At 41.3% G+C, this 22,573-nt stretch overlaps 1 protein-coding gene and 1 long non-coding RNA gene across 6 annotated transcripts; both read left to right on the forward strand.

Moving 5' to 3' along the window:
• The first annotated feature begins 361 nt into the window (after positions 1-361).
• Positions 362-15,662, forward strand: LOC128020917 (BRCA2-interacting transcriptional repressor EMSY-like). Of its 5 annotated transcripts, none has more exons than XM_052607727.1 (21): positions 362-560; positions 1,270-1,325; positions 1,878-1,983; positions 2,057-2,156; positions 3,476-3,550; positions 3,630-3,805; positions 4,733-4,888; positions 4,969-5,228; positions 5,524-5,758; positions 6,107-6,307; positions 7,722-7,871; positions 8,258-8,431; positions 8,505-8,641; positions 8,725-8,895; positions 9,064-9,223; positions 9,299-9,463; positions 9,540-9,692; positions 10,030-10,154; positions 11,004-11,381; positions 12,318-12,653; positions 13,277-15,662. In XM_052607727.1, the coding sequence occupies exons 3-21, from the start codon at positions 1,881-1,883 to the stop codon at positions 13,463-13,465; spliced, it is 3,444 nt and encodes a 1,147-aa protein (XP_052463687.1). In that variant the 5' UTR covers positions 362-560; positions 1,270-1,325; positions 1,878-1,880; the 3' UTR covers positions 13,466-15,662. The 5 variants fall into 5 exon arrangements, with proteins under 5 accessions (XP_052463687.1, XP_052463685.1, XP_052463684.1 ...); XM_052607726.1 differs by having other exon boundaries at positions 444-560; positions 7,722-7,916; XM_052607725.1 differs by having other exon boundaries at positions 435-560; positions 9,064-9,463.
• Positions 15,663-20,370: 4,708 nt separating this feature from the next.
• Positions 20,371-21,608, forward strand: LOC128020576 (uncharacterized). The gene is made up of 3 exons (XR_008185366.1): positions 20,371-20,486; positions 20,892-21,004; positions 21,283-21,608. It is a non-coding gene; the product is annotated as an uncharacterized LOC128020576 (long non-coding RNA).
• Positions 21,609-22,573: the final 965 nt, after the last annotated feature.

The raw sequence follows: 22,573 nt of genomic DNA on the forward strand, positions 1-22,573 counted from the left end.
TAGTGGTTAAGTAAAATAAAATGAGATCGAAATACCAGCAGGTGAGTATAAATGGTGTGCTCGGAACTCAGCCTGACAGTTAGCCTGCACCGGACCAGGTTAATTTACCAGCATAAGTTCCCGGGGTAACTGAGTTTGAACTTTTTTAAGTTTGATTTATGAAACAGAATCTACCAAAAATAAGCCTGACTAACCGAAATAAGCCTGGCTTATACTCTAATCTTGATTTATGGAACAGCCCCCAGCTCTGTTTATGCATATTCGCAGTTTAATATGAAGAAATGCACAAACGTAGGACAATAACAAAAGAATGTCAACAATGGGCGACTTCTGAGAGATGCCCGAAACAGTGCCTGATCGCATTCACACGTGTGTTTCAGATGTTTATTATGTGACGACCAACTTTTCTTAAATTAGAGAGTCTATTAGAAGCTATTAAACGTGTTAGAAACTATCAGCAGAGTGGTTTAGTTTCACTGTTTCAGGCGTTTCCCGCGGGCAGCTGTGAGCGCGGGCGTCGGAGAAACATGGCGGAGCTGAAGAACTGTGCAGAACTGAAGGTAAACACAGAGATAAACACGCATCTGACTTTATATATGACACACCGGGGTCTGTACCGGTGATCAGCGGTGATTTCACACGCACACTCAGCTCTCAACTCGATTCTGTGCTCGTGTGTGTGTTTGAGTTAAACTCCAGACCGGCTAAAGGCTAAAGCTAACGTCACCCTCTTCAGACTGACAACAAAAACACTGTTTCACACGCGTTCGTGTCTATTGCACGACTGCTTATGAGCAACATGTCTGTTATTCGGCTGGCTGGTGAAATACTGAGCGTTTATCGCGATTATATTGATTAGACAACATATGTGACAGAAACGCTGATTTCAGATCAGATGATATTCAACCCTCATTCACATCAAATCAGAAGAAACGCACACATCATCAATTATTAGATTATTATTATTGTATAAAAGCGTCTGCTAAATGACTAAATGTAAACGTTTTAGCTCTTTAAACTTAGAATGAAGTGGTTCTGCATGTTAATAAAAACACTGAGCTCATGTTTTATGCACGACTGGGCGGGGCGAGCTGCCAAACTGACTCAAATATGGGCGGGTATGTGTTAATATACTCGCGTGACGTCATATCGATGTTGTTTTTAAGCATTCGTTTTCATAAATGGTCTGAGGCAGCGTCTGTGTTCTAATTATAACATTTATAATTATTTTGTGTTGTTCATATCTTTAATGATGTTTTCCTCTCAAAGCTTATTGGCTCTTAGATCCAGAGAGAGTTTGCAGCATCAGTCAGCGTCCGCCGGAGGTGAGTGTGTTTAAAGAAGAGTTCAGACAAACATGAACATCTGCTGGAATATGTTCATCCTCAGTTCGCCGGAGATCAGGATGAGTTTGTTTCTTCATGAAGTTTGGAGAATGTAGCACTGCATCAGTGTCTCATCAATGGATGCTCTGCAGTGAATGGGTGCCGTCAGAATGAGAGTCTGATAAAAACATCTCAATAATCCACAGCACTCCAGTCCATCAGTGAACATCTGGAGAAGACAAAAGATGAAACAAATCCAGCATTAAGATGATTTTAACTCAAACACATAGAGTCTATAATCCATAATAACACTTCCTCCAGTGAAGACGTGTCCTGGTCTGAATCAGGAGAGAAATCTGCACAGATCCAGCAGCGTTTAAACAGATCTGAACTTTAAACCAAATCTGAATAAGAAACAAACTCTTCAACATCTTGGAGTTCATGTTTGGGTGAACAGCTACTTTAATGTGCTGTATCATATGATGATGATGAATGCTCTGTGTCTGTGTGTGTGTGTGTGTGTGTGTGGTGTGTGTGTGTGTGTGTGTGTAGTTGATGATTCAACAGGAGAAGCCGTTTGCGGGCAGTATGCCGGTGGTTTGGCCCACGCTGCTCGACCTCAGCAGAGATGAATGCAAACGAATCCTGCGCAAACTGGGTGAGACTCACTGAAGCATCACTGTGCTGTTGTGTGTGTGTGTGTGTGTGCTGATGTGTGTTTGTGTGTTCAGAGCTGGAAGCGTACGCCGGTGTGATCACTGCTCTGCGTGCTCAAGGAGATCTCACCAAAGACAAGAAGGAGCTGCTGGGAGAACTCACTCGAGTGCTGAGGTGACGCATTAAATGTTTGGGCTTGTGAAGTTTAATGAAAATATGTAGATAACTGGAATTTCCTGTGATAAGACATACACTGGTCTTTAGGGGTGCTCCGATCACGATCGGCCGGAAGATGCGCAAATCCACTTCATTTTCAGCTTTTTTTGGCGCATCTTCTCTATTAACAACGGCTCTGTGTAGTAACAGCTGCTCTATGTGAAATCACGCACCTGATGGAATTAACCGCTGATTAGAGAACCGGCTTTACTGACGAGATGCGCATTAATGATCGGCCGATCGTGATCGGAGCACCCCTACTGGTCTTCTTCAATCTTTGTGTCAGATTAAACCCCGCCCCTTATTATGATCCACTGCAATCAGATCCACCTCCTCCGTTGAGAGCCACACCCACATTTCAACATCCAATCAGCAAGCAGCAGTCCTGCCCTCTGTTCGTTCTTTGTGGATTATTAGTTTCACTATAAAATAACCACACTTTTATTGAAAGTAACACACATTTCTTTGTGAAATTGAAATATAACACTATAATAATATACTAATATACCACTTGCATATTATTGGTCTTTCGTTGGTTTTGATTGCTTCTATTGTCCTTATTTGTAAGTCACTTTGGATCTAAATAACAAAATTTAAATATAATGTAAACAACAAAATTAAATAGAAATGTCAAAACAATACCCAAATCAACACAAATAAAATAAATATCTTCATATAAATAAAAATAAGATTTTGTCTGCGCTCTTTCCATTTAAAATGAGTCAACCACAGCATTTAAATCATGATCCAAACAAAGCGGGTGGAGCCTAAAGCGTTTCCTTGGTTACCGCTGTAAACAAAGCACTTAAGAACACTGCTGCAGGAGGAGCTTAAAGCGTTTCCTTGGTTACCGCTGTAAACAAAGCACTTACGAACACTGCAGCAGGAGGAGCTTAAAGCGTTTCCTTGGTTACCGCTGTAAACAAAGCACTTACGAACACTGCAGCAGGAGGAGCTTAAAGCGTTTCCTTGGTTACCGCTGTAAACAAAGCACTTACGAACACTGAAGCAGGAGGAGCTTAAAGCATTTCCTTGGTTACTGCTGTAAACAAAGCAGCGCTGCACTTATGAACTTTAATATGCATTATACAGAGGCAAGATGAAAAGAAAAAATACCTTCTAAACTTTTCTAAAGACAGTAAGTTCCCCTCAGAAACACATTCATATAAACTCCTGCCACTAACTGAATCGCCTCTCGTCCCATATTTGAATAGATTTTCCTTGATGTTGAATGATGAAGTGTGTGTTTGACAGTGAATGTGTGTGTGTTCTGTCAGTATCTCGACGGAGCGTCATCGAGCCGAAGTGCGCAGAGCGGTGAACGACGAGCGCCTGACCACCATCGCGTATCAGTGAGTCAGCTGAACCTGTGCTGGTGCTTTAGTGAAGCCGTGCTGAGCTGCCGCTGGAATAACTCTGCTGTGTTTGCAGCATGTCGGGGCCCAACAGCTCGTCCGAGTGGTCCATCGAGGGCCGGCGGCTGGTTCCTCTCATGCCCAGACTGGTTCCTCAGACGGCCTTCACTGTGATGGCCAACGCAGTGGCCAGTGTGACCGCGCACCAGAACGCCTCGCTGCTGCTGCCCGCAGACACCGCCAACAAGGAAGGTGAAGACCCTTCAGTACAGCATTCATTCACATCTTAAATTAGCTTTTGTGTTCATTTTAATCTTACGTTTTGGTCATTTTGTAATGTGCTTTGTCAGTTTTTATAATTAATATTATTAAATGTTTCTGTTTAGCTTTCATTTATAATATTTTCCAATTTTAGAATTCCAGTAAACTCAGTATTTTCTGTTTATATTTTACTTGGTTGCACTTTATATTAGGAATCCATAACTACTGCTGTTTGCAGACTGATTATATCCATACATACATGCTACAGTGTACATTACAAACAAATCCTTGCACTTAATTTAAAAATAATAAAATATAAATAAAGTGACCTTTTATTTTATTTAAGTTTTTTTAATAATAGTTTTATTTAACAATAACAAGATATTATTACTATTACTATTTATTATTATTTTTATGTATATCTTGTGTAAATTGTTTTGCGGTTAATATAAATATGAATATAAACTAAAGTTTTTTCTTTACAATAACAATTTTTTTTATTACTATTTTATGTTTATGATTACATTTTTAGTTTTAGTTAATAATAGCAACATGCTGTTAGTGGAGTTATTGCTTATATTTTTAATCATTATTTTTTAATCTATAGTGTCTGTGTAATGTATGGTTTGTGGTTAATATAAGTTAAAAAAGTTATAATAGTAATAAAAAAATTGGACAGAAGTTACAAAAAGTTTTGTAAATGATAACAACATATTGTTATCATTAGTTATGTATTTATACATAATTTGTAGTTAATATAAATTCAATTTTTTTTTTATTAACAATGGTAACATTTTTATTATTTTTGTTTGTTTTTTAATGTGTTGTGTGTGTAGTCTATGTTATATGGTTATGGTTTTGTTGCTGCTGTCTTCCTCTTCCTCACTGTGCGTGTGTGTGTGTGTGTGTGTGTTGCAGTGGTGGTGTGTTACTCGTACACCAGCACCACCTCCACCTCGTCCAGTGCGTCGGCTCCCAGCAGCAGCGCAGTGACTGCCCTTAAATCCCCTCGACCTGCCAGCCCTGCCTCCAACGTGGTGGTGCTGCCCAGCGGGAGTACAGTCTACGTCAAGAGTGCGTCTCACACACACACACACACACACGTCACGTTCTCCTCCCTCAGTGTGTAACGTCTCGTTCTGTCCGTCTCTCAGGCGTGAGCTGCTCCGATGAGGACGAGAAACCTCGTAAGAGGCGGAGAACCAACTCGTCGAGCTCCTCCCCCATGCTGCTGAAGGAGGTGCCTAAAGTGGCCACGGCCATTTCCAAAACCATCACAGTCCCGGTGAGCGGCAGCCCCAAGATGAGCAACCTGATGCAGAGCATCGCCAACTCTCTGCCGCCGCACATGTCTCCGGTGAAGATCACCTTCACCAAACCCTGCACCCAGACCACCAACAGCACCACGCAGAAGGTCAGGCACGTTCCCTCAATCCTGCACTCGTTCCTCAAATGATGCCACGATAGAGAGAAAACAGCTGCTTATAGGCCTGCAAATACTCTCTCATTGAAGCTGTGTAATTATAATAGTTTAGTTTTAGTCTTATAGCGCCTTTCCAAAACCTAAGGTCGCTTTACAAAGAGCTGAAGACTGTTTTCTGAAGATCCAGTCTCCGATGCTTGATGTTCCTTCAGAGCAAACAGAGACTGAGTTATGAATCAGTGAGTCGTATGTGAGAGTGATTCACTGAGTCGACTCTGTGCTGCAGGTGATAATCGTGACCACGTCTCCCAGCTCTAACTTCGTGCCCAACATCTTGTCCAAGTCACACAACTACGCGGCCGTGTCGAAGCTGGTCTCCAGCGCCGCGCTCTCCGTCTCCAGCCACAAACAGACCATGGTGCTCTCAGCCGGCTCCAGCGCGGCCCCGGGGCCCAGTCCTGTCGCCGTGACGACCACTGTGTCCTCCACACCCTCAGTGGTGATGTCCACCGTCACACAGGGTGAGTGTGTGTGTGTGTGTGTGAGAGTGTGTGTGTGTGTGTGTGTGTGTGTGTGTGAGAGAGAGAGAGAGAGTGTGTGTGTGTGTGTGTGTGAGAGAGAGAGAGAGAGAGAGAGAGAGTGTGTGTGTGAGAGAGAGAGAGAGAGTGTGTGTGTGTGTGTGTGTGTGTGAGAGTGTGTGAGAGAGAGAGAGAGTGTGTGTGTGTGTGTGTGAGAGAGAGAGAGAGAGTGTGTGTGAGAGAGAGAGAGAGAGAGAGAGTGTGTGTGTGGGTGTGTGTGTGAGAGAGAGAGAGAGAGAGAGAGAGTTTCAGTGTGTGTTTCGGTAAGTTAATGTGTGTGTGTGTGTCCAGGCGGCTCCTCCACGGCGGTGAAGCTGTCCTCCACTCGTCTGCCGTCTCCGAAGTCTCTGGTCAGCTCTCCGTCTCAGATCCTGCAGATCTCTAAAGCGCAGCAGCAGACGGCGTCTCCTAAAGCTCTGCAGACGTCTCTCTCGTCTCATCAGAGCTCCAGTGCCGGAGCCAAACCCACCATTCAGATCAAACAGGAGTCTGGTGAGCATGAGACACAGGGCTGCACCACTTATCGAAATTAACAACAAAGGATGCAATTTTAATGAAATATCTGCACTGCTCTTTCTGAGTGAAGCACAACCCTGTGTACATTTACACATGAGCAGCTCATGATCTGATGTTTCAGCATCTCACAGGGAATGATCCTCATGAAGTCTGAGATGCTTTATTATGTATCTGAGAATTTTTAAAATATGTTAATATTAGTGATGTAATTTGACAGTTGTTAAATATTACAAAAGTAGTATTTCATGTTGTTTAATATTTTTATTTATTAATAATAATGATAACTAGAAGACAAACTTTGTGTTGGCTTGAGAGGGTCTACCTACCCTGACAGTTTAAAGCAGTTGTAAAAGTGTGAATAGTGTTGATAACATGTTTCTAGCATAATTAGCTTGTTGCCAACATGTTTTTAGCATGGTTAACATGTTACTAGCATGTTTATAGTATCATTAGCATGTTCATAGCATGTTTTAGCATGGTTTGCATGTTACTGATGTGCTTCTTATATGATTAGCATGTTGCTAACAGGTCTCTAACATGGTTAATAAGTTACTAGCATGATTAGCAAGTTACTAGTATATTTATAGCATGGTTTGCAAGTTACTAGCCTGTTGCTAGCATCTTTCTAACATGATTACTATGTTACTAGCATGTTGTTAACATGATTAACAAACACTACCATGTTTCTAGTATTATTAGCAAGTGACTACCATGTTGCAAGCATTATTAACGAATTACTAGCATGCTGCTAATATGATTAGCAAGTTTCTTGCATGTTGCTAGCATGATTAGCAAGTTACTTGCATGTAGCTAGCAAGTTGCTAACGTGATTAGCAAGTTACTTGCATGTAGCTAGCATGGTTAGCATGTTGCTAGCATGATTAACAATTTACTAATATGTTGCTAGCATGATTAACGGGTTACTAGCATGTTGCTAGCATGATAAGCAAGGTATTAGCAAGTCGCTAGCATGTTGTTAGCGTGATTAGCAAGTTGCTAGCATGTCCTTATGTTATAAAGTTCATTCATCATTTAATTGCTTTTTATTTGCATTTATAATTTCTATCAGAAAAATGCTATTTTATTTTCACCCAAATTGTGCAGCCCTAATAATGTTTTAATAAACTCTTTTATAGTTTTTGTTCATATGAAAAATAAGATTTTATTTTAATAAGATATATTTTCTGTTTTCATTTTTGTTGTAGTTTTAGCAATTTTGTTGTTTTTGTCTTTTTTAGGTTTTTCTTAGTTATAATTATAATTGAGTGTTGTCTTGACCTAATTTTTTGATTAATTATTTTGAATTATTTTTATTTATAAATAAAAATAAAAGTGAATAGCCCTGTGTGTGTGTGTGTGTGTGTGCGTGTGTGTGTGTGTGTGTGTGCAGGAGTGAAGATCATCACGCAGCAGATGCAGCCCAGTAAGATCTTACCCAAACCCTCCAGTGCTGCGCTGCCCAGCAGTAGCTCCGCCCCCATCATGGTGGTCAGCAGCAACGGCGCCATCATGACCACAAAACTAGTGTCCACCCCCACAGGTGCAGCAGACGTGTGTCACAGCACATGCGTGTACAGAGACGCGTGTTAGTTGGCTTTGATGTATTAGTTAGAAATTTCAAAGAATCGCTCATTTTAAACTGTTAAAAAAGTTAAATACAGTAAAGCACGGTAACAATGTAACATTCTAATGTTTTTCACATTGTCTCAGTAATGAGAAGTTTCTGATCAGATACGATATGGGTTCAGCTGAAAAATGCATTTATAGAATAACTATTATTTTGGTCTGCAAATATTGTGTGAGTTTGTTTTTGTGCTGTGTTATTGCTGTAAGAAAAATACTGAATCCACATTTTTAAGCGTAGTTTTTTAATCTACGTAATATCTGGTCTTCTCTGAATCACTGAACCGGTGCTGTGTGTCTCAGGCTCTCAGGCGGCGTACACGCGTCCCTCCGTCAGTCCTGCGCTCGCTGCTCGAGTCGCCACGTCTCCCGCCGGAGCCACGTACGTCAAGACCACCAGCGGCAGCATCATCACCGTCGTGCCCAAGTCTCTGGCCACGCTGGGGGGCAAGATCCTCACCAGCAGCATGGTGTCAGGTAAGAGCTGACCAGCAGCGCCGCTGACCGCAGCGAGTCTCGTCTCTCTCTCTCTGACGCTCTTCCTTCACAGGAACCAGCACCAAGATCACCACCATCCCCATGACCTCCAAACCCAACGTGATCGTGGTGCAGAAGACCACCGGCAAGGGCACGACCATCCAGGGTCTGCCGGGGAAGAACGTGGTGACCACGCTGCTGAACGCCGGGGTGAGGTCACGAGACGCTGGTGTGCTCCGTGCTGACGTGTGCATGATTCATGACGTGTGTGTGTGTGTGTGTGTGTGTGTCAGGGAGAGAAGACCCTGCAGGCCGTGCCCGGAGCCAAGCCTGCCATCATCACCGCGTCGCGGCCCATCACCAAAATGATTGTGGCGCAGCCCAAGAGCCTCGGCGCCGGTGTCCAGCCGTCCACCAAAATCATCCCCACCAAGATCGTGTACGGCCAGCAGGGCAAAACACAGGTCAGACCCGCTCGTACAGACCACTACCACCTGGAAATATGTACTGTAATATATGTAATATAATAATATGCACCGGTATAATCAATCATTAGACAAGCAGTGATTATTCCAGATCTCTGTTTGTCTGTGATGAGTGTTAATGACCGGTGATGATGCTGTTGTGCACAGGTCCTCATCAAGCCCAAGCCCATGGCGTTTCAGACGGCGGTGGTCAGTGAACAGACCCGTCAGCTGGTCAGCGAGACCCTGCAGCAGGTCACACGCAGCACAGACGGTCAGGACGGGCCGTACACAGAGAGCAGTCCGGCGGCGTCTGACAGCGCTCACGGTCAGATCACGGCTCACAGCAGAACACAACGGAAGAATGAGTCTGAGTGTGTAAGAACAGTGTCTCTGTGTCCAGACGCTCAGCCGGTGGTGCACCTCATCACCTCCAGGGGGCAGGACTGGACGGAGCAGGAGGTGTCTGTGGAGGCCAGCCCCAGCATCATCTACCAGGACATGAGCGGAGAGTCTCAGTCGGCCACGTCCACCATCAAAGCCCTGCTGGAGCTGCAGCAGACCAGCGGTGTGTGTCCGAACCGTGTGTGTGTGAGCCGCTGTGTCACGCTCCTGCTCAATGTGTGTGTGTGTGTGTGTGACAGTGAAGGAGAAGAGCGACGCCAAACCTCGCCAGAACACGATCGACCTGAGTCAGATGGCAGTGCCGATCCCGGTGCCGGAGCGGAGACAGTCCCCGGAGCCGTCGGGTCAGAGCGCCGGAGACACGGACCCCGGGGCCCAACACCCCCCCACCGGTAACATCCCCAGCACCTCACTCAGTGTGACGTCACACTCCGAACATCTCACACTGCATGCTTCATGCATCGGATGGGTTTGGTCAAACAGTATATATCTCAAAGACAGACGTCTCTCATCCTTTACTCACCCTTGACCCGTGTGTTTAACCAAACAGCTGTTGGGCCCCATTGAGTTCCACAGTGTGGACGTCAGTGGCTACCGTCAGCTGCTTGGTTATTACTAGTGTTCTCAGAGAGGAGGGTGAGTAAATGAGGACAGGATGTTCATTTTGAGTGAGCTGTCCCTTTAATTAGATTTGAAAGAGTTCTCTGTGATGTTGCTCTTCTCTTTCAGGTAAAGTGTGTAAGGCTGTGATCGGAGCAGAGGTCACTGCGTCCAGCAGCTTCGGTCAGTCAGTGTCCTGTCCATCATCATCAGACACGAGCAGCACCAGCACATCAGCACACGCCACACAACAGGTCAGAACCACACAGTAAACCAGGCGTGAGGGTCAGTGTTCTGAAACTGAGATGTATGCATCATCTGAAGCTGAATAAATGATCTCTCCAGTGATGTGTGGTTTGTGAGGAGAAGACAATATTTGTCTGAGATACAACTATTATAAATCTGGAATCTGAGGGAGCAAAAACATCTAAATATTGAGAAAATCATCTTTAAAGTTGTTCAGATGAAGTTCTTAGCAATGCATATTACTAATCAAACATTAAGTTTTGATATATTTACAGTAGGAGATTTACTAAATATCTTCATGGACATGATCTTTACTTTTGGCATAATAGAGAAATCTATAATTTTGGATACAATGTATTTTTGGCTATTGCTACAAATATCCCCCGAGACTGCTTTTGTGCTCCATGTTCACATAAAACTGTAATTGCATTGTTGCTATGAAACAACAATAATAATAATAATTGTTAATATCAAATAATTATAAATATTAGTGAATATTATAATATCGAAATATAAGAAAATAAAATGTAGTTATTTTATATTTAATATTAGTATTATTACTATAACGAAATTAAATAACTAAATTATTATTATTATTATAATAACCGACCGCTACGATGCTGAGGCGGCTCAGAAAGGCTTCATTTACTCTGGCTTTTAAGCAGCCACAGAGCAGCCTTAACTGAGATGTGTAAAGACGCTTTGTGAGCACCAGAGGGAGCTGTTTACCATCTTAACTAGATTTACTAATTAACTTCACACTGTTCACACAACTCTGCTGTCAAATGGACTCTAAACACTCCAGTGTGTGTGTGTGTGTGTGTGTGTGTGTGTGTGTCTGTGTGTGTGTGCCGCAGCTGAAGCCGCTGCAGGAGCAGATGGTGGTGGATGAGGGCGAGTTAGAGGGAGACACTCTGGATCCACAGACAGGTTTATTCTACCGCTCGTCTCAGCAGCACCGCAGTCCTCCGCCCAAACCTGCAGCCGGCCCGTCTGACACGCCCACTTCCTCTAAGAGGGCGGAGCCAGTGACAGCCCGAGCCTCCATACAGAGAGCGTCTGCGTCTGCGTCTGCGCTGGTCTCCTCCACCCCTCCACACACACCGCAGCTGCCCAGACTGCAGCAGGCGCCCTCCTCACACAACCGGCCCAACACACACACGCAGCTGTCGCAGCCGCCGCCGCTGCAGGCGCATCACCCCGTGGGCTCCAGCAAGACCCCCAGCAGCAGCCAGGTGCCACCAGCTCATCTCATCCGTTCATGCATCTAAACAGATTACACATTTCATATTTAGTTTTATTTCTGTATTATTTCTTTTCATTTTACATTTACATTTTTATAATCCCGCACATTTTTTGTAATCTATGAAAATTGTGTGATAAATAAATTGATAATTGATGATAACTATTGACTATTACGACTGTAATTATAATGATAATGACAACTGACACTACTATGACAATTCTACTATCACTTTGACAATAATTATAACGATAACTATGATGATAATTATAAAAAAACTGTGATAAACTATGACGATAATTATAACTGTGATGATAACTATGCCGATAATTATAAAAATAACTCTGATGGTTACTATAACGATAATTATAATGAGAACTGTGATGATAACTATAACTATGACGATAACTATAAGGATAACTGTGATAATAACTAACGATAATTATAAAAATAACTGTGATGATGACTATAACGATAACGATAAGGATAACTGTGATAATAACTAACGATAATTATAAAAATAACTGTGATGATGACTATAACGATAACTATAACTATAAGGATAACTGTGATGATAACTATAACTATAACTATAAGGATAACTGTGATGATAACTATAACGATAACGATAAGGATAACTGTGATAATAACTAACGATAATTATAAAAATAACTGTGATGATAACTATAACTATAATCGACCATGAGCTGTAAAACTTCACTCTGGAAGTGATTGAACAGCAGCGCTCCTTTGTGTCATTCTCATTATCGTAGTGATGTGGATATCTTTATGTTCACAGAATATGAACGATAATTAAAACTTCTCTGTTGTTGTGGTGTGGACTCAGTGTTGATGAAGGTGCTGGTTACAGTAACGGTTCTTGCAGCGCTGTATCGTGCGGTCAGTGACGGTCCTGTGTGTGTCTCAGCTGCAGCAGCCCATCATCACGCAGGGAGCGTCCGTCACCAAGATCACGTTCGGCGCTCATCAGTGTCCTCCAGTGTCCAGCAGCGGCGAGGCGTCCGTCAAGCTCCAGCCAGAGTCCAGCTCCAGCCTGACAGCACCAGAGAAGCCCTCCGTCTCAGACATCCTGAAGATCTCCATGATGGAGGCGGAGATCGAGCCCATGGTGGTGGACTCGTCCAGTGACTGCGGCCCGCTGACCAAGACCCCGAGCAGCTCTCCGCTCATCAGCAGCTCCAAACAGACGCTCGCTCACGGATCCTTCAGCCGCGTCAAGAGCAGCGACCTGGACATCATACAGGTGCTCCTCCACACTTCTGTAGTGCTTCGAATGCAGCTTCACAGCAAAAGAACAGAATCTGCGATAACAAACAAAAACAAAAAAAATTATTTAATTGTAAATATTGCAGTTTTTGGCAAATAAAGTGCTACAAAACAGGTTTACTGTAAAAATTGACATAACATGATGAAAAAGTGTGATTATTTCTTTAAAAAAAGTTTTAGTGATTATTTTATTAGTAGTCATAGTATTAAAATTATTATTACACTGAGAAATACATTCTACCATACAATAGTAATTATACTCATAATTTCTTCAAGTTGAACCGAACTTTTATTTTGGCGGGTTGTAGTGCACATCTCTGTGTTTCAGTGTGTATCAGACAGTAAACGCTGCAGTAGGTGTGTTCATGTAGTGAGACGCAGACGAGAATCACGCGTGTTTCAGTGTGTGTGGTAGAACAAACACACACACACACACACATTTACACAGCAAGCACACACACTCGTTCAGATCTGATTCAGTCTTCAGACCTGCTTCTGATTATTCACACAAGGTTTATACTGTAAATTCATTTTTCCGTCTGGATTCTGTTTGTGGTCATGTGACGTGTGTTTGAGGTCATGTGATGTGTGTTTGGTCAGGTGATCCCGCAGTACTCCATCATGCCGGACTCCAGCCAATCAAACGTGGTGGTGGAGCCCAGCGGCTTCCTGGAGATCAGCGACTTCACCAGTCAGCGTCTGGACGAGGAGGCCGCCATGGAACAGGAAGTGGACAGCAGCAACGACGAGGGGGCGGCGGCCAGCCCCATGGCTGACCAATCACAGTGAAGCCTGTGGATTTGATTATTTCAGAGGAGAAAGACCTTCTGATTGTGCTTCGTCACGTCTGTATCATGCAGGGAGTTTGTGCTGTAGAGACAAACCTTACTCTGTGGAGAATCAGATTCATGAGGAACGATAGGAATGTTTCGGGTGGATTCTATTTAAAGGGACAGTTCACCCAAAAATGATCATTCTGCCTTTGTTTACTCTCCTTCAAACCTGTATGAGTTTCTTTCTTCTGTTGAACACAAAAGAAGATGTTATGAAGAATGGTGGTAAACAAACAGCCATATGTTCCCATTGACTTCTATACCAGGGAACAAAATACCATGGAAGTCAATGGCTACCAGCAGCTATTTAAAAATATGTTTATTGAACAGCAGAAAATATTTTGCTGGGCCCTAAAAAATTCATTTTCGTAAAAAACAAAACAAAAAAAACATTATCGTAACCAAACTGTTGACGGTAACCATTGACTTCCATAGTAGGAAAAAAAAATACAATGGACATCAATGGGGACCTAAATATTGTCTGTTGTTTTTAACAATTCCTACAAGATATTCCACAGGATTAAAAATCGAAATAGATATTTTGAAGAATGTTTGTTACCTAATAGTTGACGGCAGCCATTGACTTCAATGGTCAAAGTCAATGGGTACCAACAGCTGTGTTTACCAGCATTCTGGAAAATATTCATACAGCTTTGAAACAGCTTGATAGTGAGTGAATGATGACAGAATGATTATTTCTGGGTGAACTGTCCCTTTAATTTATAGTCCTGAATAGAGCTGATGGACTGGAAGATGAAGATGATGATGAGTGCTGTGACTCCGCCTCCTCTTGTGTCCTGCTCTCTGATTGGTGTAAAGAGCGTTTGATGCTCGTGAACTCTCTGATGTAAAGCAGTGTCTCGTTTGAGTCTCGTTGTGCTCGATGGATGTAACTCTCAGCATTTTAACTCTATAAACTTTACTACAAAGCTCTGTGATTGTGTGTGTGTGTTTGCACAGGTGAGCGGCTCTCGGGTTACGTGTCGGGTGTGTCCACAGGTGCACTCACACACACACACACACACACACACACACACACCTGACACTGAGCATGTTCTGCGGACAGACTGTGTGTGTGTGTGTGTGTGTGGAAAGTACCAGTGTCATTATAAGGGCCGAGTTTCCCTTTGACTCCTCATTGTGATGGAAACAAATGCGTGGTGGGCGTGGGACGGGGGTTTTGAGTGTGTGTGTGTGTGTGTGTGTGTGTGTGTGTGTGTGTGTGTGTGTGTTTCTGGGTGGATTCCGCTCCTCTGAAGTGGGCAGAGACTCCAGACGATGGCGGGACTTTCCTGCTGTCCCTGTGGATCGGAGCGCTCTCCTCCGGGATGAGTTCTTCATCTTCATTGGTCGGTTTCCTTCATCACTTCCAGCTCTACAGAAGACCATCTCTATTCAGATCCAGTTCTGTTCTCATCTAACAGTGTCCGTGCCATCAAACACATCACTTCAATTCAACTCAAAATGTTTTTTTTTTCCCCAATGTAATTTGTTTTTCTGTTTTGATTTACTAAAGTTATTTTAAAAATTGTTATTATTATTATTAAAAGAATTACGTACTACAAAATATGTTTTATTTTCTTCAAATTTTTTGTGTGATTTTTTTTTTTTTTTTTTTTAATTGAACGTTTTCTGTACATTTTAATGGATTAATTACATTTTGGTTTAACAGCAATTAAAAGTAAAAAAAAAAAAAAAACTTTTTATGCCCACATGAAATACATATTGTTTTTCCACAAATTTAGTTGTATTTTTACCCAATTCTCTTTTTTCAGTTTACATTTTTCTGAATTGTATTTTAATGGTTTAATTACATTTTAATAATCAGAAAGCATGTCTAATTAATTTAAATGACGAGTTAAAAAATTTAACAGTTAATTCAAAATGTAACAAAAAATACATTTATGTTTTGTATTTTTTACCAATTTTTTTTTATACATTTTGAATGGTTTAATTAAAGTGAAATGCATTAATTCAGCAACAGTGAATAAAGGTTAACACACACATTACAGGTACTGTGTGAAAGAGATGTCACACTGTGATGCTTTCATGAGTCGGGACAGAAAGGATTGAATCTCGTCTCACATCGTTTCATTTTCTCAGAAAAGCTGCGTTTATGTAACCGCTCATTAAACTAATTTGTTTTCCCAGAAGTAATTGTGTTGTTGCGTAATGCATTCACCATCAGCAGAACTCTACAGCTTTAATGATCTCTGAATCACACCACAGAGGAGCGATAGATTTCTATTAATATAATTAAACATTATGTAAGCATTATGGAATATTTATGCACGCTGGTTTTAAACTGAAGTGATTAAACTATCACTATATTCTGTAGAATAATAATGATATTCAGTTGTTATTAGAGTATCTTTTATGTTTGCATGTTCATGGATAAATAATAAAATCTAAAAAAGCGTATAACTAAAACTGAAAATAAAATTAATAACGGTATAGACTTAAAAAAAATTTTTTTACTGAAAATTAAAATGGCAGTTATGTCATTTTCATTCATGTAATAAAATAACTAAAACAATAAATAAAATAACTATATACACATTTTTAAATATAGCTAATAAAAATACAATAGCTAATTTTAAGAATATGTATTTATATATCTAAAATCAAATAAAGCTATATGTAACAGTGTCGGTGTGACATCATCTGAGATCAGCAGAAGTTCCCCGGATGACGTTTGTTTGTTTTGCTTTTAAATAAATCAAACTATAATGAGTTTAATGCAAATAGCCGTCGGGATCCACCAGACGCAGACTTTCAGTTTCACTCTTCAGGTGATCTTCAGGTGGATGCTGGAAACCCCCTGCAGCGTTAGATGAGCTTCACCTGCTCTTCATCAGAGAGCCGGGTCTAAACCAGCTCAGAGGAGGCAAGGGGAAGTGTGTGTGTGTGTGTGTGAACGGAGCCGGTCGGGCCCCTGTGGCCCCCATCAGATCCCGTCTACGCCTAGATTTACGAGCCGAGTCTCCAGCTGGAGTCACTCACACAGACGTACAGTGTGTTTGCTTTGGACGCTCATACCTATATTCCTCCACACACACACACACACACACTGAGTGATTTGTGGCGAGTGAAAGCAGCTGGGAGTGTGTTTCCTCGCGCTGCTGAAACCAAAACACATTTCTCCTCTCAGAAATTAAGAGTAAATTTCACTGAATTTACACCGGTTTAAAACCAGAACATTTAAAGGCCTTTCATATGCAGTGCATCCTAAAATAGTTTTAATGCATTAATTGTAATGCAGCTTATGATCTGATGAATAAGTGTAAGCAAAGTTATCTGTTCATCGTTACACCTTCAGAAAATATAATGCATTAAAACACGTGACAAACGAGTATTATAATGCATCTATAACCAATGATTACAGTTATTTATGAATAGATATAATGCATTACTGTGTACTTTATGAATACCTTTATAATGCATTATACACAAAGGCTTCAAGTGTTAATTTTCATTTTCAATTTTTACATTTTCATTTCTTGAAATAAAATATCTTTAAGAAAAATATTTTTATTTTATGAAAAAAAAAGAATAAAACGTGCAAATGTCCAAAGATTCTAAAAATGTAAGCTATATTTATTTGAGAAACAATAAGATAAGGTTTGCTCTCTGTAAAACTGAGTTAATGATTCTAATGAACAAATATCTGCCAGCATTTTATATTCGTTTTGATCAGTTTCTCAGAAATCAAGATTTCTTCTCTCATTTTGCATCTCCATGTTCAGTACATGTGTCTTGATTTAAAGATATTTACATTTTTATTTTTGGGAAGAGTTTTTCACATTTGCTACTTTGCAGAATTACCCTATATTATAAATCACATGGACAGTTTCATCATCCTTCTTGAATATAATGATTTAGTTTGTGCATGTCAGTCTCTCTGGTTTGAGTAGAAACACCCTGACAACCACATAGCAACACCCTGGTAACCATAGCAACACCCCGGTAACCCCCGATGCTGCAGCATCACAGCGGTGAGTTAGTCGTCTATATTTTTCATGTCAATATGGTGTATTTCAAAAGTTTTAAATAAGTTAAAAGTAATGTAAACATAGCCAGATTACATTTCCTAAAACGAGTAACCTAGATTAGATTACTAACTAGTGTTCATGGTGTAATCTGCTCTGACACAGTCGCTCTGTAAATGAAGGTGACGTGATAGTGTTTAAATCATTGAGACTAAACGGAGATCAGTGAGTGTTCAGTGTTTATATCAGCAGATTCTTCTCTGTGTCAAACAAGCTGTGTATTTATAGAGCTGTGTGTGTGTGTGTGTGTGTGTGTGTGTGTGTGTGTACCTGCTGTTTCCAATGTTACTGGGACCCAATGTCTCCACAATCACAGTAATACCAGAAAATTCTGACCTTGTGGAAACTTTGTATGGTCTCCATGAGGAAACAAGCTTATAAATCACACAGAATGAAGGGTTCTGGGAATGTCAGGATGCCTGTAGTTTTCTGTGAGCGGTAGGTTTAGGAGTAGGGTTAGAGTAAGAATAGAAAGTACAGTGTGTAAAATAGACCACAAATACAAGAATGTGTGTAACCCTGAGACCACATGTAGATTGGTATTCATCACACACACACACACACACACACACACACACGGCGGCTGTGATGAGTGTGGTTTCTGGTGTTGTGAATGTGTCTGTGGCTTTGTGAATTGTCAGAGCATGTTTCTTCTTTTTATAGATATGGCGTGTGTTTTATTGTCGGTGTCGAGCGGGTGATTTGTTTGTTTGTGTGAAGAACATGAGAACATCGACATCATCCAAAGGTCTTTCTCCAGATGTTGTTTTGTGGTTTGTAGATCAGATGGTTGTTTTTCATTACAGACATTTCAGAAGAACAAAAATATTCAATGCCAGAACACAAAGTGCCTTTATCCTGACATCAGCCAGCGGAGATCCAAAATACTGTGTAATAATTCCTGAATGATTCCTCACATCAGACTCATCTGATCTCCACTCATCCACCAGAACGTCTCAGCGTTTAGTAACATGATTCACGTTCATTCACACTTTCATCCTACAGAGAAGCATCACAAGCGATTAACAACCACATCAACACCACGGAAATCATAGAAGCACCCTGACAGCCGTAGAGAAACATGACTTCTCAACAGCCTGATAACTCCAGCATCTCAGCGTTCATGTTCCTCCAGAAGATGTTGAAGCTGTTGATGAACTGATGAACACTGAGATGTTTCCAGATGGAGATCAGAGATGACTCTTTTCTCGAGGACAGACAGATGAGATGAGATTGACCATCATTCCAGCTGCATGAAATCAGAAAGAGGAAAGTGGTTCATCCGTGACCCGTCTGACCTCCAGAAAGTGAGACTAAACTCATGCCTTACTCACGAAGAGCCGTGACTCACATCCAGCTCATGAAGCCCAGGTCTGCTAATAATTTCCTGACTGCAGGAACTTCCTGTTAGCTTGCACGCTAGTGTTCAAGACGCTTCAGGACCTCGCTAAAACATTTTACAGCGAGATCTCATTTGTTAACATTTATTAATATGTTAAGTATCAATGAGCTATAGATTTTACAGACCTTTGTTAATGTTAGTGTATTAATACATTTAGAAATTAATAAAGAATTAGTGTAAAGTACAGTTATAACCAAGTATTTGTTTTTGATTCTTGAACAAGAGATTAAAACACACAGCAAAATGATTCTTTATTCAGTTAATAAGAAAGCTGTTGTGAATCTTTAAACCTGTTTGTCATTTTTAGCTGAGAGTGTTTTCTTTTCTTATATTACGGTAGGTCTGAATACACTTCTTCTTTATTGAAATTCAATTGAGAAACAAGGAAATACGTCTCATGTATCCTCTGGGTTCATCTGTGTATGTTCACAAAGATACGAGCCTGAACAGCCTTTTATGGGAATGTGTGTGTTTGGGAGACGTGTAATTAAACCCCATACATCTCTATCTGTGTGTCTCTAGAGGAGCGTCTCAGGAACGTCATGAACTCATCAGGGACTGGAGGAGGTCATGAGAAACATCTCCGCTGGCAGATCTACAGAAAAGCTTTTGTTGTGGAGGGAATCGGAGTTAGTTATAGTAAACACACTCCACTTTCACTCACCCACACCGATGATCTGCCACGAAAGCGAGCGGTGGTTAGTGAAGACCACTTGTCCAAACAGTGTGTGTCATCTGGAGCCGCTGGAGGCTCGTTCCTCACTGCGCTCCTGTCAAATGAAAGTCTGCTAATTGACCCCAGTTGTGCTGGTAAACTCACCGCTGGAGCTCCAGGGCTCGTTGGTGAGCAACTCATGTTCAGATTCATGTGAAAAACTCAATGGCTGAAGAAAGAAGCTTTGACTGATACTGAGAACCGAGCTCTTTAACGTCCCTCATTATCAGACCCTTCTGGAGAATTATCAGTGGAAAGAAACGGTCATAAAGCAGCCATCATGTCCTAACTTTCATTATAACAGTTAGTTTGAGAGGATATTTGTTCACCACAGTTCTTAACAAAAACTAAATAGCAAAATATAAACTCAGAATTAAGGTCTAAACTAAAAATTGCAAGATATAAACTCAGAATTAAGATATAAACTCAAAATTGAGATATAAACTCAGAATTAAGATATAAACCCAGAATTATGTGTCATGATCCTGCCATCATGTCCTGACTTTCCTCTAGTCTTGAGGCAGGATCATGACAGACCCGTGTTTTGTGTATAAGCACATGGCCTTGTCTTTGGGTCATGTGCTTGTGTTGTCTCGTTCCCTTGCCCCGCCCCTTTGTTATCCTAGTCTTGTCGTGATTGCCTTATCTGTGCCACCTGTTGTGTCTTAATTAGTTCCCCTATTTAGATCTCCTAGTGTGCTCTGTCTTTTGTCGGTTCATTGTTCCACACCGTGACTGTTCCTACATGTGATTGTTTCTACAGATGTGTCTCTATATGTTTCTGTATCCTTGAAGAAGTCTTTGTATTACCGTGAGTGTTTGTTTATCTTGTCAGCCCAGTCCTGTTTAGTTATTTAGTCTTTACCCTAGTCGTTGTTTTCCCCCTCGTGGGTTTTGTTTTGTACAGTAAATCCTGTGTTGGCACTTCCTGTCTGCATCTGAGTTCATCCCAACCGCTCCACATAACATTATGATATAAACTCAGAATTAAGATATAAACTCAGAATTGAGATCTAAACCGCTGTAAAGCAGCTCTGTAGAATACAATAGTGTTCAGATTCAGATCAGTTCAAATCGATTACGTTCAGGTTTTGCTCTCCTGTCAGTGCCTTCAAATCAATGATATTACTGAATATTAGGTGTTTTTTAAACACTGTTTGTGTGTGAGTTTCAGAGTTGATGTGGATGTGGTGTGTGTGATTGATTCTTTCTCCAGGAACATTCAGAGGGGAGTTTCTCTCTTCGGGGATCAGGGAACGAGAAAGACTGAACACCTGAACTCGGATGTTCCTGTATGAAATTAGACTCCAAATGGCAGTAAAAACCGAGGTACTTTCTCAGACACCTGAGGTTTGGTGTCGTTTCACCATCAAAACCACATGAACGCATCACAATCCCCCTCCTCAAACATATAATCAGTCAAGAACAGTTTGTATGTTTGTCCAGGAATAGACCAGACTGAATCCAATCCGATCCATTCTCATGAAAAACACTTGACAACTGAAAACAAATACAAATAGTAACAAAGCGGTTGTCAGCAGTTTGAGTCTTTTATAAGTGGATGGGTGTTCAGTAAACCGAGCGCAGCTCTTTGTTCATGTTTACAGAAGTCCAGTTTCAGAGCTGAAGGGTGAAGCAGAAGCACAAAGGAGTGAAATCCTGGAAAAAGACACCGTGCGGAGCGTCTCTGATATGTTTGTGTATGAAGCGTGTTTGTTGGCTTGTGGGTGACGGTAAAAGACTCGCTGAACTCTCGCTCTTTTCATTCTACTTTAATTATCAGGCTCAGATATCCACTCTTCTGATTACAGTGTTTCCTTTAACATGACAAAGCAGTGTGTGTGTGTGTGTGTGTGTGTGTGTGTGTGTGAGTGTGTACCATACCCTAATCTATTAACACTAATACTGCAATAAATTATGTTCCTCCTCAGTATTCATGTCTTGTTGTCCAGGACAGATCCTTTTCATTTCCAGCAATGAAAAATAAAAAAGATATATTCATACACTTTTATGCCAAACAAATGATAACATCCAGAGAAAGAGTTTTTATAACCCACTTTTGGGAACGAATAAGTACAAGCACATGATGGCATCAGCGTTGCATTTCTTCGGCGCTTCAAAGGGTTGAAGTGAAATCAAAGGAATTCCGAGTGAAATTAGCAGCAGATGGAAGCAGACTAGAGCGCAGACAGACCAAACAAATCAGACACAGCCGATCTCACAGGATCTAAACAAATCATTCCACTCATATTTGTTTATCCACCGTCTGGACCTCTCACACACACACCACACACACACAGTGACTGTTCTGTTTAAACCACATTAGTTCAGCTCAGAACTCCAGCGATCTGTTGTGTTTCATCTTCACTGGCTGACGAAGCTTTATCCTCAACAGAACAGAAGACGGCAAACACTCAACACACACTTGATCACACACACACACACACACACGTTTGTTTTTGTGTAAAGTGTGTTCATCCCATAGGTGTAATGGTTTTTATTCTGTAGAAACTGTATATTCTATTACCCTTCACCAACCCTACACCTAACCCTAACCCTCACAGGAAACTTTGTGCATTTTTACTTTCTCAAAAAAACTCATTCTGTATGATTTATAAGTGTTTTGAAAAATGGGGACATGGGTTATGTCCTCATAAGTCACTCTCTCCTTGTAATACCTGTGTCATACCCATGTCATTATACAGAGTTGTGTCCTGATATGATACAAAAACATGCCCACACACACACACACACACACACTCACTCATATACACACACACACACACACACACTCACTCACTCACTCACTCACACATTCACAGTTTCACATAATCACACTCTCTCACACACATTCACACTCTCTCACACACACATTCACACTCTCTCACACACACACAC

Source organism: Carassius gibelio, chromosome A10 (genome assembly GCF_023724105.1).
Source record: "Carassius gibelio isolate Cgi1373 ecotype wild population from Czech Republic chromosome A10, carGib1.2-hapl.c, whole genome shotgun sequence".
NCBI lineage: Eukaryota > Metazoa > Chordata > Actinopteri > Cypriniformes > Cyprinidae > Carassius > Carassius gibelio.

Excerpts from the sequence above, each read along its gene's own strand:
- LOC128020917 (XM_052607723.1), top strand. The coding sequence starts at position 1,881 with ATGATTCAACAGGAGAAGCCGTTTGCGGGCAGTATGCCGGTGGTTTGG. Across the intron at positions 7,917-8,257 it reads ATGCGTGTACAGAGACGCGT|GCTCTCAGGCGGCGTACACG; the intron begins GTTAGTTGGCTT and ends TGTGTGTCTCAG. Across the intron at positions 11,382-12,317 it reads AGACCCCCAGCAGCAGCCAG|CTGCAGCAGCCCATCATCAC; the intron begins GTGCCACCAGCT and ends TGTGTGTCTCAG.